This window comes from Synchiropus splendidus, chromosome 13, assembly GCF_027744825.2.
Source record: "Synchiropus splendidus isolate RoL2022-P1 chromosome 13, RoL_Sspl_1.0, whole genome shotgun sequence".
Lineage (NCBI taxonomy): Eukaryota > Metazoa > Chordata > Actinopteri > Syngnathiformes > Callionymidae > Synchiropus > Synchiropus splendidus.
In genome coordinates this window covers 14,503,171-14,522,292 of record NC_071346.1, presented here as the reverse complement: position 1 = coordinate 14,522,292, position 19,122 = coordinate 14,503,171, and the positions used below count along the sequence as shown (strand labels likewise).

Here is a 19,122-nt window from a genome sequence, read left to right as displayed (position 1 = left end):
AAATGGATGTTGTTCATCCATAAGTTGCAACGGTCTACAAGCCACTGCACTCGGCTTAAAAATGCATGAGGATGACTTCTAAACTAGTTTTGAAAATAGTGCCCAGCATGGGGACTGACCCATGAAACAAACTCAGCAATGTTCTGGACTTGAATCCTGAACTCCTCACATCTTTTATTGACGTTAAAGCACTCAAAATGTGCTCTTTTCACCCGTCTGAACTTTCGACACCACAGCCAGTCTCAGCTGCTGCATCTCGTGTCCAGTATTCCAGGAGATCGCATTCTGTTGGTGGAGCTGCGGACACACGGGCAAAAACTGCGCTTTAAATAGGACACCTGAGGTTTCATCGGTTTGATGTGGTGAGGCTCAATATTTTGTCAGCATGAGACTATTTAGCCTGTATAGCCATGTATATGAACCTCCGAGTTGAACCACAGGGTTCAGTCTGTGAGACAAAAGTAGCGGAAAATGAACGTACTTATTGAGCTTCACGATTCCATTATTTTTTTGAATTAAAAATATCAAGCGACCCGGTCAAGACAACATCACGGAGCTAGGTCAAGATTCATCATGAGTTCAACTCAAATACTTACAAATACAGTTTATTTTTGCTTCTTTTCATGCATGTTTTTTTTTTCAGTATTTTTTGTCCATTAAATAAATAAGACATGACCAACAAGTTTAGCTCATTTTCTAAATAAGGACCCATATCGCTTTTTTTTCCATTTAGTTTTCCCATCATGTCAATGATTTATTAATTTATTTTTCTTTTATTTGACGCTGAGCGATTTATAATGCGGCCTGGGAGGTTTTATTTGATTTTTTTTTTTTTTTAGTCTCATGTAAAATGAATTACTGTTTCAAGCAACTGCCGCTCTTGCTAGGTTAATTCCTTGACAGCTAGCTGCAGTAATTCTCCATTGAATTTATCAGCGTGTATCTCATTATTGCAGTTTAAAATTGAGACGCTTATTTTTGAGACGCACCACTTCTGAAGGTTGCCGTGATATTGTCTGCGTGGTAGCTGTTTCTGTGAAGTCCAGGCGACAGAGAGAAAACCAGACGAGTGGAAAAGAGACGCAGCTGAATCTGTAATTAGACATTTAAAACATTTATTCAGGTTTCATTGATGGAGACGGCAACACCTTGTGCTGTTATTCAGCGTTAAGGCTTTTCATGTTGGTACTTATTATGTTTGTGAATGCCTTTTAATGTGGGATGAATAAAGGCTGGCTATTCAAAGAGATCATCAGAAGTGTGATCCGTTGTCATCTGAGTACTTTAGTCGTGGAAGCTTCTGCATAGTTTCGCTACATTTATGCCGACAACTGAGCTGTAGAAAAGACAGAAGTAATGGATTGAGAACTACCTTAGTTGGAGGGAGAGAGTGCTAAAGAAGGGAAAGGGGCTAGCAAACATCAACACGCTGGTAAATGAAACTTTAAAATGTGAATTTCAGGACCATTTCCAAAATACATAAATGATAATTGTGGTCATACCCCAAGCTTTTGTCCATTCTACTTCCTGGTCTGACAACAAGCGCATTGTGATCGGCTTGCGTGCGGGTTGACGCTTTTATTTGTCATTTTTTAAAAATATTTCTGCCCACATGTTGATAGGACTTGTTAGATGGCTGTTTCCACCAGCCACATCACTTCCTGCATCAAGTTGCCTTGAGCGGAATTTCAGACGTCCTGCTCTGCGCTTGCTCAAGAGATCAAGGATCCACCTCTCCAGGGCGAAGGCTGGTTCCCCATCGCTCAAAGCTTGGATTTCTGAGCTTTGACAGAGGGCAGAAGCCCCCCGCGGTATTTTTTTGTCGCTACCTCTCCAACGTCGTGATCGTCTGTCTATTGGCAGAGCACCTCAAAGTATGATGCGTATTTCTATGGAATCTTCGGGATTCATCGCTCGCTTGCATGGCTTCTGATGGCTGCTGCTGGAAAGCACAGCTCAGTTCTGAGCTAGCAAAACACAGCCTGAACTATAAATAACACAACAGACAGGCAAATTCCAAACCTAAAGAAAGTCCCATTTAAATGTAATGACTATATGTTGTCATTATTACAGGGTTTGCACGTATGTTCTGTTTACTTTTTATAAATCTAGATACTGAAATCAAATGAACCATTTTAAGTCCCACAATAGGAACTTTGGACATAGGATGACTACACAAATATATATATATATATATATATTTATATATATATATATATATATATATATATATATATATATATATATATATGTGTGTGTGTGTGTGTGTGTGTTGTTGCTCCTCTGTTGCTATAGTCACCTTCACTCGGATCCGACTCTGGCCACAGGATCAGGGGAGTCTCTGTACAATGCAGGAACATCTCATGAAGGTTGAATTTCTCAGAACAACAAGATGATCCTGAAATTCTGAGTCTTCTAATGCGGCTCACTAGTTTGATCTTTCGCTGGAGTGTCTTTGATAACATATTTCGCACACCAACATCAATACAAGATAAACAAGCTTCTTTTAATGCTGTTTAACAAAGGCTTCATCTGATGGTGAGGATGAGTAGCCACTCAAAATACAACTTTTGTTCTGTTTTTTTTTTAACTTTGATGTGAATACCTGGACGGTTTAAGAGATGAAATCTACTTGTGCTGCGACCACCCCTGACATCAAACCTCTTCAAAGATTTTGTTGAGACTCTCTTCCGTATAGGTCACAACTGCTCTGTTGAAGGATGACGTGACAAGTTGTTTAATGCTGGAGAAGCTCTGTATTTGCTTTATATCTATTTCACACAGCTGCTGGACCTCATGTAAATATTGATCCACAGCATCTCACGCTCAGATTTGAATTACCCAACAGAGGGAAAATACAGCATTTGCATTTCAATCTCAGTGGTAAGGCATGGTATGACTGTAACAGCGATGTCCCTCTCAGGTGTGAGGAGAACAAGAGCTCATCCTCACTTATTGCTAAATTACTGTATGTACCACCAAGTGATCTTTTATTTAACTTTTTTTTTTTTTAACTGTGTTTTTGTCCTACATTTAAAGCTCCATCTTGATTGGCTCTTGGCCTGAACGTCTGGAACACTATCAATATTCAAAGTTTTCGCACTAGTCTGCAAACTGTGTTTTGATACCTTCAAAAGATTCCCGGATACAGATGAAACCATCCCTGGTTCATAGAAGTTTCAGATGAACTAGAGGGGACACGTTATAAAGTGTGACACAGTGTGTATTCTAAAAGCATTGGTTGCTTAATGGAGATCTTAGTTTTCATCAGCGACTCTACGCTGAAAGTGTATACAGTGAATCCTTGTTTATCGCAGAGGTTACGTTCCAAAAATGACTCACGATATGCGAAATCCGTGAAGCAGTCGACTTTATTTTTTACAATTTTTTTACAATACAGTACTGTACTATAGAATGTAACCAAAGATCAAAACCTGTTTTCAGGCCAAGCATTTTTGCTGTCATCCTTGTGTTGTTTTCCTCCTTCTTGATAGAAACGGAAGCTTCATTTATTCCGTAATGCGCTCTACAGTCACATAGGTTCTGCCTTCCTTCAGCATGTCCAGTAGTTTAAATGTTTTTGCTATAGTTAGCATCTTCCTCTTCCTTTTGGGCGCATCCTCAGGTGCCTTTGCCAGGGCGAAGCGTTTCGTTGACATTGTGGTTTTTCATGGAGAAAATAGCGGAAACGGAACTTTGGCCAGCTGTACAGAGACGAGGCGTGGAGACCGTTGATATAAATCCGCGTGACAGTGAGGATTCACTGTAGACTGTTGAGTCAGCGCATGTCGCTGGCTAGCACCAGGGCATTTTGTTCATTTTATTCCATTGGATTTCCACTACTACAATGGCTAACTCCGATTTATCACCAGGTATGGTGCTAGAGGGAACACAGAGTTGATGTTCCATGGAGTTTTCAATTTGTATCGGCAACAGAGAAGCAAAGCGCGAGAATTGTGATCATACGATAATCGCGCGGTACTTTGCAGTTTGAAAAAAGACGATGACTTTATATGTCAAGTGTCATATAGAATGGGCTGATGCCTCCTAATGTTGTCACGAAATGTTGGCTCCTTGTTTTTTTATGTTTTCTCACCTCGAGAACACTATGCAGCAAACGACGGCAGTTCACGTTACTGGCACCAAATGATGGCTGGCTTGGCAACACAACTACTTCTCAGTAAAACTTTGACGACTGTCATGGCTGTCTATGGGATCACACCCAGTTGCTGAATTGTTGGATAGGGATCCAGCTGTGCTGCTGTGAAGCTGAAGAAAGAAAGAAAAGGAAACGACACACAGGAAATAACAAAAAAAAAAAAAGTATAACAGCATTAAAGGCGTTACTACCGAAGAGACCAGTGAGTGAAGTATCACTCCCAAGGCGTCAAAACAGTAACACTCGATGCAAGCACATGTTGACACCAAAGTCAGCCTTCCCCATTGCATGTTGACGTATAGGATTTCAGTGGGGTTAAGAGTTTCCTTCGGGTTGGGACATGCACACAATGTAGATGCCATAATTAAAAAAAAAAAATGTTTTTGACAGATAAACGTCTTGTTCACGCATAACATTTTCATCATCCAGGTGATGAGGATTCTTCAAGCATCCACCATGATAGTAAAAATATGTATATTTGGCACACCAAATATTAAGTGAGTGATTGACTGTCAGTTCATGTCGTGCGTATATTCTTTGCTATTCTGACATAGCATATCAGCAGTGACTTGGATGGGAGCAGATTCAGTGTTGGCAGATGTGTGGGTGTCTCCAGTCTATTTTAGTCACAGCTTCATATTTTTTTTGCGCTCCAACCACTCAATATGTATAAATTTAGATGATAGAGAGAGAAATTCCACCGACGGCGTGACAGCAGACATTCCTGCCTTTGAAGATCTGACACCCAAAAGCATAAGTGAGGAAACAATCTCACGCGACCGATCGCAACTTTGATAACAGAACTGCAAATCAGATCCACAAAGTGACACGTTTTATTCCCAACATGGTGTCACACAAACGGAATCCGTCTGGCCCAGATAGAGGGCTCGTTGAAACGTCGCCTATCTTCGCTGTCAACATGATGTGTTTGTGTGATGTAACAGCTCGCATTTACACGTCTATCAGATTCAGCCGGGGCTGATAGCAGGAGTTGTGAAAGAGGGAGCGAGACAGCTGGTGACACGTTACCTATTCCTATGCTCCTTTAATGTCGAATCCGACATTCCCCGCATAGAATGAAGTGCCGTTTAAGAGCATGTGTGGAAATTTTTTTTAAGCTGATCCAGCACGTTGGCGTTGTATCTCCATCCCTGGCGCATCAGGTGAATCATCACTAAAATGGACTGTGATCTAAGAACATGAAGTGCAGAGGCAACAAAAAGCCACTCATAGCGTGCCACTTTAATGGCCACAGCAGGAGACGTATATGGTTCTGCATCACAGCAGTGAACAAGGAACAGCCTTTCATATGGTTTTATCCATAGGGATGGAGATCTGTTTCTTGTTTAGTCCTGTGAGATGTCTCTCTGTAGATACACACAGCAATAGAGGAAAAATCTTCAGAATCTCACCTGCTGTTTCTCATCAGTCTGGTGCTGTAAAGAGCACCATCTAGTGACCCTGCACTAGTTTCATGATGCCTCATCTACCTAATATTCATAGCTATAATACAGAAATTTTTGTTTGTTTTTCTTCTCCTTTTAAACTCTTATAATATGCTAATATCAATTCATTACTCATTCAAAAACAGCAGCCATCAATCTTATATGGATGGCATCCATTTAAGTCCAATGTTGGCAGACAGTTTTAAGTCTCTACTTATTCGTTTTTTGACTGATGACGATTCTCACCGCCGTAATGCTTTCATAAGTTAAAAGTCCCACCTCATGAATAAAAGATAGAGAGGTCACTCAGTGTAAAACCAATCCCCAGTTATTCATGTCGGTCAGCTTAATCCTCTTGGTGTCATGAGCCCAGATCAGACAAAAATGAGAGGGTGTTCTGATGGAAAGTTAGTAAGATGTTCACAAGCGACCACTGCTATATGTGTGGCTTTATTCGGGAAAGTTATGGAGGAAGGTGAAGAGGTGAATGGCTGATTCCATTCCATTGTCTAGTGTGATGCCAGCTTTCCAGGTGAGTTTTCTTTGAGGTACTGCTGGTGACCAGGTGGGAAACATGAGGGTTACTTTATTTTCAAAGTGCATGGACGCACATCTGCTAAAGTTTAATGTAGTACATGGAAGTAGAATAATACATTCATGCAGTACATAGGTTTTCACTTGGGAAATGTAGTGTTACAATAATCCAGTGTACATTATCTGTGTTGTAGTGTACAAAACCATATAAAAAATGGCCAACACTTGCCACATAAATGTAGTGGAGAACTTTTTATTCCTATATTTCACGTTGACGTTGTTTGACGTTCAAGCAGAATAAGGCGAATGCTCTCTTTTTCCGTTGCCTCTTGTACTTTTCCGTGATACACGACATGCTGTTGTGCTGGAGTTTCATTGGGCAACACTGCACATAAGCTCTCAGAAAAGAACACAATATTTGATACTCCGATCATTTGTCTCCCTCAAGGTATGTGGTCCTTCTCCGTGTCCGAGCTCGCCATCCCCGGAGCCGAGATCGGACGCATCTCAGCATCGGACGCTGACCTCGGAGAGAACGCCAGACTGGATTATACCATCCTGGAGGGGGAAACCGGAGACACCTTCAACATTACCGGGGTGAATCAAGAGGCGGTCATCACTCTGAATAAGGTCAGTGACAAATGAGGGTGTGGACAGTGATAGAGTGCCTACTCTAGTGGCTACATTAAAAACAAAGCATTAATGTGCTTTATTTTTTTCCAGCTTAACAGTTTTTGGTCATTCAAAGATTTTCTTCTCCAACGTACAAATTTGCAACTGTTTTTGTTGTGAGAACTAAATGTCTGTTTCCTCCGCCACAGAGGTTTTGTTTTTTGTGTGGGTTTATCTCTTGGAGAGCCAAATTGCTTGAAAGGCTTTAAACGTATTTAGACTACATTTTCAGGAAATGTTGCTAATGAGTCAAGGTTGGTTACATTTTTCAGTTCATCGTACAGTTGAATCACTTTTGACTGCGGTGACTAGCTGTGTTGTAATGTAACTGACATTGTTTTCGTGTTGCGAGGTATGAGTTTGCTTTCGCTTAGGTAACTCAGGAAGGTTCTGCGTGCTGTTTTGGACCAACTTCATTTCTAAACCTAGAGTGTCATCGAGTGACCTCTGAAACTTAAGACACCGTTTCATCAACCCTGCAAGACTGTTTCATGTTCCACCACTAGTTGTTGGGTTAAATCTCAGCATGTATCTGTCCCCGCCAACAGAATTACTGAATCATGGAGCTTGTTTTTTTATGTTTTCTCACCTCGAGAACACTATGCAGCAAACGACGGCAGTTCACGTTACTGGCACCAAATGATGGCTGGCTTGGCAACACAACTACTTCTCAGTAAAACTTTGACGACTGTCATGGCTGTCTATGGGATCACACCCAGTTGCTGAATTGTTGGATAGGGATCCAGCTGTGCTGCTGTGAAGCTGAAGAAAGAAAGAAAAGGAAACGACACACAGGAAATAACAAAAAAAAAAAAAGTATAACAGCATTAAAGGCGTTACTACCGAAGAGACCAGTGAGTGAAGTATCACTCCCAAGGCGTCAAAACAGTAACACTCGATGCAAGCACATGTTGACACCAAAGTCAGCCTTCCCCATTGCATGTTGACGTATAGGATTTCAGTGGGGTTAAGAGTTTCCTTCGGGTTGGGACATGCACACAATGTAGATGCCAACTCGGTACTGTCTATTTGCAGCTCTTATCGACAGTGGGCGCCGTGACTAAACATATGATCATCTCAAACACTATGCATACTGAGGGACACAATTGATTATACAGTGCGAAAGGGATGTCATCTCATGGCTTTAGCCTCCATCTGTCTTTTGCGCAATATCCTGCCCATGGAGTCAGGATACAAGAAGGAATGTGGAACATGTACTTCACTTGAACGTGGAAGGCTGACTTTGTCACCAATCTGGGATGCAAAAGTCATCTGGTAACTATTTGATGCCATGGGAATGGAGACAGTATTTTCCTCTTTGGTGCACTACCTGCATCATATTATAGTGAGACAAAAACATTAGTGCTTTTTCAGTGAGGAAGAAAGAAGGAGCACAAGCACATATAAAGACAAAAGACAACAATTGCTGAATCGAACACTCATCAAGTTTTGAGAATCTAGTGTACATGTAATACGTAGAATGAAGTCTGCAGTTTCATATGACATGGAAATGTGTTAGTTATATTACAATTATTGATAACAGCAACAACAACATTGTTGATATAAACAGAGCACAAACAAAGTCATTTGACTTTGCAAAAACAACTTTCCTTGCAAGGCAAAGTTTCATCATTATTCTGTCTAAGTAATCCCTATCTCAGGTTGCAAAAAGCGAAACTCTAAAAGGGAGAAATAAGCCTTGCTTATGATGCGGTTCCACCTTTTGCACTCCTCCCTGAAGTGATTTAACCTCTTCAGACCCAAGCTTTTCTTGAGTTTTGCTTTTGCAATTTGGGATAGGAATTACCTAGAAGGAGTAATAACTGAACTTTGTCCTGTCAGGAAAGTTGTGGTGCAGCCCGTGTTGTATCACAGTAAAATGCAAATTACGTTTTATTATGAAATTTTCCTTGGGCCACGTCACCTTCCACAGGGTGGTTTCCTGTCGGAATGATCCTCGCTGCCGTGCGGAGCTCTGAAAGAACCGAATCATCGCCGAATTGAAGCGATGCAACAGCATAGCTCGCTAGCCTTCACACTTTACACTACCATGAACCTGTCATAACTGCTAAGCTAAGTGACCCAAGAGCAGATGACTCCAAACTCAGAGGACTCAGACAAAGCGAGAGTTCTGTTAATCACAAGACTTTACAATAAACACAAAATAATACACAGACAGAAATCTAAACTGAAGGCGACAACACCAGAAGCGGAGCATGGAGGACAACACAAGAAGGGAGAGGGAAAAACCTAAAACAGAAAACAGGCGTGAGATACACAGCACTGCAAACAGGGACAACAGAAAACTATGCACTCGGATATAACTGACACGGCTAATACAAAACAAAAGACGCTTGGTAGAAGTGAAAACAAAACTCTAACCGAGAAAATACAAAGGCTGAACTGAAGTAGCGAGTAACAAACATTCGAGGAAGCTAACACGGAGCTAAAGAGAGAGAGCAAGCGATAGGAGAGCTAGATAGAGCGTGAAGAGAGACAAAGGCGACAGAACGAGAAGATGAACGCAGAGCAGGACAGAGAGATAAACAGGGTCACAAGCGAACGGAGCAATCGAGAGCGAACGTACCATGTGAACAAAACACGATCATCTGGCAGCACATGCTGGTTCTCCAGGTGTATGAATCTCTGCAGAGGCAATCAGTGGAATGAGAACCAGCTGCGCTGCCATGAAGCTGGAGGGGGTGAGAGAGCAAACAAGAAACCGGAACACAGGAAGTGAAAAAGTAAAAGCACGAACCATAACAGAACCACATGTCTGACTATGTAACGACAGCAAGCATCTCTTTGAGAAGTTCAATGGAAATCCTCACTAACTTAGTTAAGACTTTAATTTCAGCACAATGGTGAAAGTGTGGATACAACATGCACAGAATCAGGCGAGTAGAGATGATGAAATGAGTTTTGTACCACAGCTGTAGATGGCACTTTTATGTATTTCTGTTCAAGCAAACTCTGGTATTCATGCTGTGGCACTAAATGTGTGGCTGCAACTCTGAATTAAATATGCAAGGTTTCAAGCAGTGCAGTTTTGAAATCTTTAAGGGAAGACATTACAATTTAAAAAGGCAGGGTGCGACTTTATTTTTAGACTTCAGTTGATGGAGGAATGTGTTTTCTCTTTTTACTCATGAATCCATGAATATATGATGCCATTAGAGTTTAGCAATCCAGTGATGAAAGATGTCAAAATCGATGCGATAACTATGTTTTTCAGTATATTGCTGTTCTACTTGAGCATATGGTGCTGCTGATTAAATGTCAGATGTTATATTTTGTGTAGCAATAATGCTAACAGCTACACACACCACTAGCCTAGCTTACTCACAACATCCTGTTCCATAAGTACAGAAGAAGAATTTAGCCTCAACGACGCTTGATGTTGTGGTGCAGTGGTGTCACCCATCAATGATTCCCAACATCACTGGATAATGTCTGAAAAACATATATAAATTACACAGTAGTGTAGCAAAGTTGGACAATACTGAAGTTGAGGTCTAGTGTTATTTGTAGTTTAACACTTGAATAATGTATTCCAACGTCCCCGAAGTAATGGCACAGTGGCCTCTTCTGTCACGGCTTCTAGACAAAAAGAAAGTTCTAGTTTCCAACAGAGCTCTCCCGTATTCTCTGCACGACACACTAGTTTGACACTTCCTGTCATGGAGGCAGCACCAGCACTTGTGATGCAGACTCACATAGCTCACATTAAGCCCTCACGACCCAGATAGAAGTCCATGGAGCTGAAAATGTTCTCCACTATTGGAGTAGTGGGGAACTCTCTTGAGTAATGTCGTCCCACCTGTCTCATGTTAGACAATTTATTTTGTCTGTGGATTCACTGCACAATGGACACTTGCTGGTTTTGCAGCATCTGGATAGTCTGTGTGCCAAAACCACATCACATTCCAACTCCCAAGTCATAAATACTGCTGTGCTAACTTTGGCGTGTAATGCTCACGCAGAACTCAGGCTTTTGCATTGCATGTTTCGGTTTGAGGAAGGTGTTATCATGAGCTCCAATTGTTGCTACATCAAAGATGTTACTTGGTCACGGTGCTAACAAGTGCAGTGCATGAAGTGCTAGATTAGAAAGGAAGTGGACGCCAAGGCTTATTAACACTTGCACCAACCGCCATCTTTCTTTGAAGTGACTGTGTCAGGAAATGAAGATAAGGCGAAACATGTCTCAACTGAATGAAAGAATGCAATAATAAATGCAAGAAAACTACATCTGTGAGGTGACTTTCCTACACATTGTATGATGAGGCTTCATGAAACAGTGTCCTTTGCGGAGCCCACAGGATGTGATGTGAGGTTTCATTGAAACAGTTGTTTAAATCCTAAGATTTGGCGCCGAGAGTGCCATATAGTGGGAAAAGGGAAAAAGGACAATGTTTCATGAAGCCTCATCTGCCCATCACAAACAGAAAACATCAAAGGCAGACCCACAGGAAGTGGCAGTGACCATTTATCCCTATAAGTTTGAATGAACTACACCTGCCAGTTGATGCCCCAAGAAGATTCCCAAGACCTTTCTGATGGAAGCTGTAAGAGAAGAGCCAGGTCTGATGAGGTGAGAGGCACAGGCGGATAAAAGGAATGAAGGCGAGGAGTTGTGGTTGTGTCGGTGAAGAGAGAATGAGAAAGCCAAAAAAAAAGAGGTGAGAAAATGTGATCACAGAGTTGTTGCAGCGCCGGGTGTGTGTGCTGCAACAAGTTAAGGAAGGAGAAACCGGAGACTGAATTTCTGGACGACACTACGAATCACTGTGCAGAGAGAGTTAACAGTACAAATTCAGCCAGAAAGAAGCTGCGCCGGAGTGCATGTAATTCATAGTATGGCCATCCAAGAAAAATGGAAAAAAACACTAGACAGATGGAAAACAAAGAGCAACCTGCTGCGTCCCAATGGAAAATCAATCAGGTAAATATGTACTTGGTGACCAGCATCACATGAATATTACAAACGGTGCCGTGTGATATCGCTCCCTCTGGATCCAGACAGCGTGTTCTTGGAGACGCAAACATTATTGTCTGATGTGTGGCTTTGTTTTGTTTTCCTCGGCGCATGGTGAGAGGAAATGATGAGAGCAGGACTGCTGCTGTTGGTTACTGAGTGGATGGGGCTAAATGTTGAAGTCTGTTTGGATGCTCAGGAGGGAAATGCTGAAATGCTGCTAGGCAACGTAGTATTTACCCGTGCGCCTTTAGGCGCTTCATTGGAAAGAAGGAAAACTCTATGCTGTCTACAGTTTTTGACAATGATATGAATCTTCATGAAACAGTGTCCTCTTTCCAGATTTCAATGACACCTCGAATGATCTCAGTTTAAAAAATGGTGCGAAATGTCCCTTAAATGAAAATCCAAAGATTGAGAAACAGCCATCAAGTGGCCTTTTTAGTATTACTTTTCCATTTATTAAAAAAAAAAAAAAAAGTCCCGTCTAAGTGCTTGTAGTCACTCTCATTTTTTTTTGTTTTTGATACGTGCAGAGGCGTTTTTACTCCAGAAGCAGCTTTGCAGCTTTTAATTTGGCCCTGCATCCGTAGCTTTCCTCCCTCTGTAGTGCCGTTTTACTATGCAAACTAAAGTGCAGTGAAGTGGAATCCATCCTTATATCTGTGGTGAAGCCAATAGCAGTCACACATGATAAAAGAGGTTGTAATCGGTCGCCAACTTTGTAGTAAAGCTCCACCATGTGTGAAATGTAGTGTTGACACAGCAGGCCTCAGAAGAAAACCAAGATAAAACTTGTGCTTCTCCACACAGCGATGGGATGTGGATTCAAACGAATTGCTTGGATGATCTTTTATGTAACATTTCTGGCTTTAGCTATTTAATAAATTAATTTTGCGTGCTCTGTGAGCCGCTGCCAAATGTTTTCAAAATGACTCTCTAACTCAAAGCGCCTCCCTTGTCAAACACACACACACACACACAGTGACAGAGTGGCCTGCCATTTTGTCTTTCAATAGGGCAGGCTGCTCTTTATAGTAGCGCTCGTGACAGCGCCCGCACGTCGTTCTCAGTGACCGAAATAACATTTTAGAAAAAAGTCACGGTGCCAATTGTTCTGTGCAAACAGGGAGGTGTTAAGTGTGGGATTATGAAATCATCCAAGCCTTCGCTTTTATCTTTAAACTTGAAAACCAACACGTTTTCTTCGTGACTTTTCTCGCTCTCTCTTCCTCTTGAGTGAGCAGTGTTGTTCATCCAAAGAGGTAGCAGGAGCGAACGCTTTATTTTGCCAGCATTGTCCTGCTCATGACTTCATTCATGAAACACAGCCTCTTTATAGTAGAGATGAGTGACAACTTATTCATGTCCCCCACTATAAACCCATTCAATGATTATGGGATGAAATGGAAGGAGAGTGGTAGATGCAATGCGAGGGCAGTTGGTACTATTCGACTCAACAGTTCCATTGTACAGGATAAAGAATAAACCCCTCATGCAGGAATTGTGATACCCTACTGAAAGAAAAAAAAAAGAACAAGAATTTACCATGTGTTTTTAAACACGAGAAAATAAATCAACTTTGAGGTTTTACACTGACATTTTTCAGTGTTCCATAGAATGGATGGATAACATACCGCACCAAAAAATTCACAAGCTCCATACTCAGATCCGCTGGTGCTTCCCCCCTGGTTTCCTCACAGTCAGTACTTAAATCTAGCCTTCTCCATCAGTGTGCCCAAACAGCCTGCCGGCAGAGATCTGAGACATAACATATACCTCAACCTTCAAAAAGCAGTCTTCTTATTCAAGGTCTTGTTCTTGTCTTGGAATTAATGATGGGCCGATGAGGCTTCATGAAACAGTGTTTTCATTTTCAGAGCTCAGCAGATGGTGCTCTCAGTTTAAGAATGTGTGGTGCCATTGAAATGGTTGTTGAAGTTCAAAGATTTTTGAGCGGAGAGTGCCATCTATTGGGCTCTGAGAATGATGGCACTGTTTCATGAAGCCTCATCAGCCTGGACTCTGGATTTTTTTTTTTTTTTTGGCAAGACTACAGCTGCTTTTTACAGTCCTTGGTGTATTAAACCAACAAAGTCTTTTGCCACCTTTGTGCCCATTCTTGAATCCCTTATTTTGGTCAGAGATGAGAGGGATGGAAGGCACTGACTGTTAATGTCAAGCTATCTCTAACACAAACATTGACATACTGTAATGAACTACTTGACTATTGGAATATAGTCACTGGGGTGCTTCTTGGAAAAAACCATAAGATGGATCACTGCCATCCATCTGGAGTACAGAGGTGGAATGTGTCCGGGCTGTCCCTGGGTGATGACATCACATCTGTTTGTTGCAATTCTGTTAAAAATAAGAAATGTTGAAAAGTGAATGACTCTTCAAATGAAGAGTTTGATCTTTCTGAACTTTCTATCTGACACACAGGATTCAGTTTGGGTTCAAGTCTGAGTCCTGGCATGCTCTTGTGTGGGCCTTGACTCTTGGGTTAGGTGGTCTGCGTATGACTACGATGTCAGACATGGGTACATGTTTAAACACTATTGTTACCATGTTCTTAGTTTACTTCTGTTCTGCACTTGAAACACTTGAACAGAGAGTTCTGAAATGTGCTATAAAAATAAAGTTTTATTATTATATGTAATATGATGCAGGATTCATATTATTCAGACATATGAAGTCTTCATATTTCATAGATAATTGTTTTAATTGCAAATGTTTTTGGTATTCTTGTTTGTTCTTGTTTCTTCTCTCTTGTTGTTTACTTGTTTTATTTGCTTTGGAGGAAAACTGCTATTCGCCGAACACAAAATGTGGACTGGATAGTTGGACTGGAGTTTTTAGAGTCTTATGTTACGCAACAATTGTAATGTTGAACAATGAGACAAACGTAATATAGAAAACGTGTCTGAATTCATCTTCTACTCTGAGTTTTGTCATGGGTCATCAGACGTTTTGATGCCACTCACTTGGTTGAAGAAAAGCATCTCTAAAAGCGAGTGATTCCGTATTAAAATTGTGAATCAGTTGAAACCAGAAATACATAAATGAATAATACATTTAACAGCAAAAATGAAAACTAAGCTTCTCAGTTCATGGTTGTGGCTGGTCAGGACTATTAAAAATGTTTATGGCTTGTGACATTGGATCCTCAATTCAAAAACATTGCTTTCATTTCATCATTTACATGCTGTGTGAGACACCCGAAATAACATCCCGAAAACCAGAAAAAGTAAGGTTTGCACAATATGGAGCTGTTAATTTAAGGTTGCCAAAAACTTTGTCCAAAGATAAATTGCCCTGCGAATCCCAAAACAGTTGCAATTATAGCAATTTCTGGGAGAAGCGTTGCATTTTCTGACAGGCTAACAAGGGTGCCCACTGTTCAGTGAATACATCTGTTTTGGGAAATGAAACATGAAATCATATGTTTGTTAGTGTTGCCTTGTTTCCTTAAAATATTGAAATATGAAATATGAATCATCTTTTTGTGGGGGCAAAAGCGACCCAGGGATGGACATGCAAAACAAGCCAATAAGTAAAGGCTAATGTTCATGAGGAGGAGCAGTTTTAAGATAACGGAACGGAGCATGGGTCTTTGTTTTGGGTTGGACTCTCATTTGCATGCAAGAGGATGTTGTTCTTTTATTTTGAATTATTTAGGCTGTCTCTGGGGTAAGATATGAGAATCATTAGTCCAATTAAAAATGCATTATTTTAGTTCTAAGCAGCTTCACATACTGTATATTACAAGGTTGGACCAAAAAAACAAAACAAAAAAAAAAGCGTGTGGGCGGGTGTGTTAATATATGGGTCCATTTGATTAAATAGTGCTAATCCCAGCTCACATCCTCTTGTGTCCAATTTCTGTAGTCGGCAGGCGAGCTGAGAGGAATGTTTCCAGCAGGGGAAATAGATGATGTGTTGGCCCCCGGAGGAGGAAGGAAATCCGGGCTGAACCGTTTATGTTGCCACAGAGACGGCCTTGACCTTGCTGGTCATCGCACCGCTGTAGGCTGAATCTCTCAAAATGTAATCTAAGATTGCCCATTCCGACGGCACGCACACACTCACACACGCGAACTGCCGCGCAAAAACGCTATGTACACAGGCCCTCGTAAACCACAGAGATATATTTATATATAGAGACATCAGCTCAGCACACTTGACCTTGCCTCTCCCTCGGTTTACACTGTGGGAGAATAAAGAGCGAGTGATGAGGAGAAGCAAGCGGAGATTCAAAGACAGATGCTGTGTGGTTATCGCCTTCATGCGAGCAATGTGTGTCAGGAGGCAGGTAGGTGGATGACTGAGGGGTTAAAGGCTGACTGAAGAAGGTAGAGGGTGGACGCGTGACTGTAGCCTATGCGCAATGAACGTCGATCTGACAGAGGGAGACAATAGCAGGAGAGGGTGCGAGGGTGAAGCCGGGACACGACAAGCAAATAACCAAATATAAAGTCGGGTCATTAACAGTCTGCTAGTCTGGCTGCTGACTGAAGCTGCCTGCTGCTTATCACTGCTTATTTACTGACAGTCCCAGAGAGACCCCCAGCAATAAAGAGCTCACTCTCTTTCCTTCCCTGCATCCTCCTCCTGTACCTCCCTCGCCTCTGTCTCTCCACGTACACATCCAAATCTGCAAACACACGGGTGAATAAATATGAACACAGGGAGAAATTCAAACCCCTCCCGACTTCCCTCTCGCTTTGCTTGGTCCTCGCTCGACTCTGTGTCCAGAGGCCACGTCAGCCTTCATGTATGTGAGAGGGAGGGCTGTCCGACTGGGCCGAGGTTTGCTGCCTAATTCACATTCAAGACTTATCGGTGCGACCAGCACACCCACACACACACACCTGAAAATAGCTCAGCCAGCAAAGGTAAGATTATTTAATGGCGTGATTATGACTGATCTTCATTCATGCATCACGGGAAATGATGTCTCTCATTGTAGCTGGATATAATAGAAAAGCACCCCACTCCCTCCTTAAACACGTGTCCGCCGCGCGAGTAAGACGTGCACAGGACGACTTACCTGACAGAGTTGGAACAGCGTTGGCTGCAACGCAGATAAGTCTCTCAGCTGTCAAGCGCAGACACAGCCTGTTCAGCAGCAAGTCCTCCCTCCACTGTGGTAAAATGTTTATTATTATTCCCCTGGCATTTTTCAAATGTGCTTGTTCCCTCTGGGCCTTTGTGATAAAAGCATGCAAACACATCAACCAGTCAATGATTGAGGATGGTGCTGAAAATATCACCGCAAAATCAATTACATTTTTCCGATCCGTAACCTTGAGATGAAAGGAGAGAGTGAGTTTCGTAGTTTCTCAGGTAGCAGCCTACAGGAAGCAAAGAAAGAGTACATGAACCTAGAGACAAAATACTTGTAAATGATGCAACAGGAGGCAAAAATCAACATGTGAGGTTTACATACTAGTTATGTTTTGTTGAAGTTGTTTTTAATCATTCAAGTAAAATTAACTTTAGCTTTATTTATGAACTTGAACAAGGGGCAAACATTGTTTTAAGTCTGTCAGCGTCTCAGTGTTATCTAACATAAATTCTTACAGCATCCCGGGACTCTAACAGAACTGTGTAACAAAATAAATAATAAACTTAAATGACATTTAGATCAACGTTTAATGAATTACATTTTACTATGTCACTTGACACTCAATTCTAGGTCAAAGTATGAGAAGCAGGTGTGAGACATTGCTGGCCAAATGACCTTTTCTTTATTGTTCCCTTTAAATGATCCTGATAGTGGACAAATGGTTCAGTCAGTTTTGTCCCTCTGGAGTTGCCGTAGCTGGCGGGGAGGCGCACAACTGGCCTGAGTTTGACATGGTCTAGTTCAGAGTCAAAACCCTGATGCGGATCCTTGGTCAAAGCACAATTGTTCTTAGTCGAAGGTCTTGAAGAACATCACCTTCAATTTGTGAAAAATATAGCGACTGACACGCAGGTATTTTGGCATGCTATTTGCTGAAACAAAATGCTGGAAATGTATTTGTTTAAAAGTGTCTCCAGAAATGGATGAGCAATATAGCAAAAATATATTATGATTAATTTATTTTAAATAAATGTTTCAGTTTTATCACAATCTCACGTGTATTTTTGAGACTAACATGCAGGTTTCTGGTCAGGGTTAGTCATGAAGGAAAAAAAAGGAAAAGACAACAATTTAGCCTGAAGAACTTTTATTCTGGTTGTGAATGTTAAAGATTTCCAGAGAAATCTTTAACATTCTTTGACTGAGCTTGCGTCATAACTACAATGATTCTTTCTCTCCTCACATCTTGGAGCGGATTTGCTTGGTTCTGCATTCAGATTTTAGCCGACTATTAAACCACGATGGAAACTTTTTAAAGTTTTTGGAAAATTGGAAAAACAAATTGGAGAAAATGTGCAACTAGTTCACGACTCTCAATAAAGTTTTGAAGCAAGAGGTCAGGTTAGCTCTGCGGGGCAGGCAGTCTGTGGCGCCACGGTTCCGACAAGGAACAATGCATCATTCTGTCGTGTAGGTGTGAGGTTAAATTAGAGGCGCATCAGGTTTATAAACAACTTAGTTACGCGTTTGACCAGCTTCTTCGCTGCGAGTGCATGAGAGAAGAGACGCACCATGCATCATGAGTAATGAAAGTATCATGTGTGATGTGACAGAATCCATGTAGTTGCCTCACGTTGGTAGATTCCATTACTTTTAATCCCAAAAAGAGACTGAAACAGTCTGTATCAGAGTGTGGAAAGTCTGGAGCCTGTCACCCGACCATAGGGGTACAGCAGGGCATGCTGGTGTCACATGACCAGGGAAAACTTCTTTGCTATCTTAGAGAAGAGTTCCAAGGAAAGAGGTACGTTCGAGAGGGTTAAATACGAAAGTGTGAACTCAGACTGATGTACCAAAGTGTTGGACTGTTGGAGTCTACTGGCCCATGTGAATGGGTGATACTACTGTAAAACATCTCACTAAAAGTAGTGATGGGTTTAGACGTACTAAAAAATCCACACCCCAAGTTCCACTCAACCAGACACATAAGAAAATGGCGTTTGAGTACTGTGTGTACTTTTTTATGACAACAGATAGATTTAGCCTGTGTGAACAGCCACAGAAAGTAGCCAAAGAACTATCTGATATTCTCCTGCGACACTGCCCCCTCATGGAAGTGGTGAATATTTAAAGACATGATCGGTGTTTTCGGAGCCAGGAGGTATTCTGAATGTCAGTATCCAGTCATTAGCAAGCAGAACGGCGAAGAGCAACAGCTAATCTCGTTTGACCATGCGTAATATGAATCCGTCACTTTGCCGCT

At 41.6% G+C, this 19,122-nt stretch overlaps 1 protein-coding gene across 1 annotated transcript in view; it reads left to right on the top strand.

The window, feature by feature from the left end:
* Positions 1 to 19,122, top strand: part of LOC128769343 (uncharacterized) — a 269,837-nt gene that overhangs the window by 217,034 nt on the left and 33,681 nt on the right. Inside the window, exon 8 of the mRNA XM_053882992.1 lies at positions 6,587 to 6,768. Coding sequence (XP_053738967.1) covers positions 6,587 to 6,768 — 182 coding nt within the window. The remainder of the gene's footprint in view (positions 1 to 6,586; positions 6,769 to 19,122) is intronic.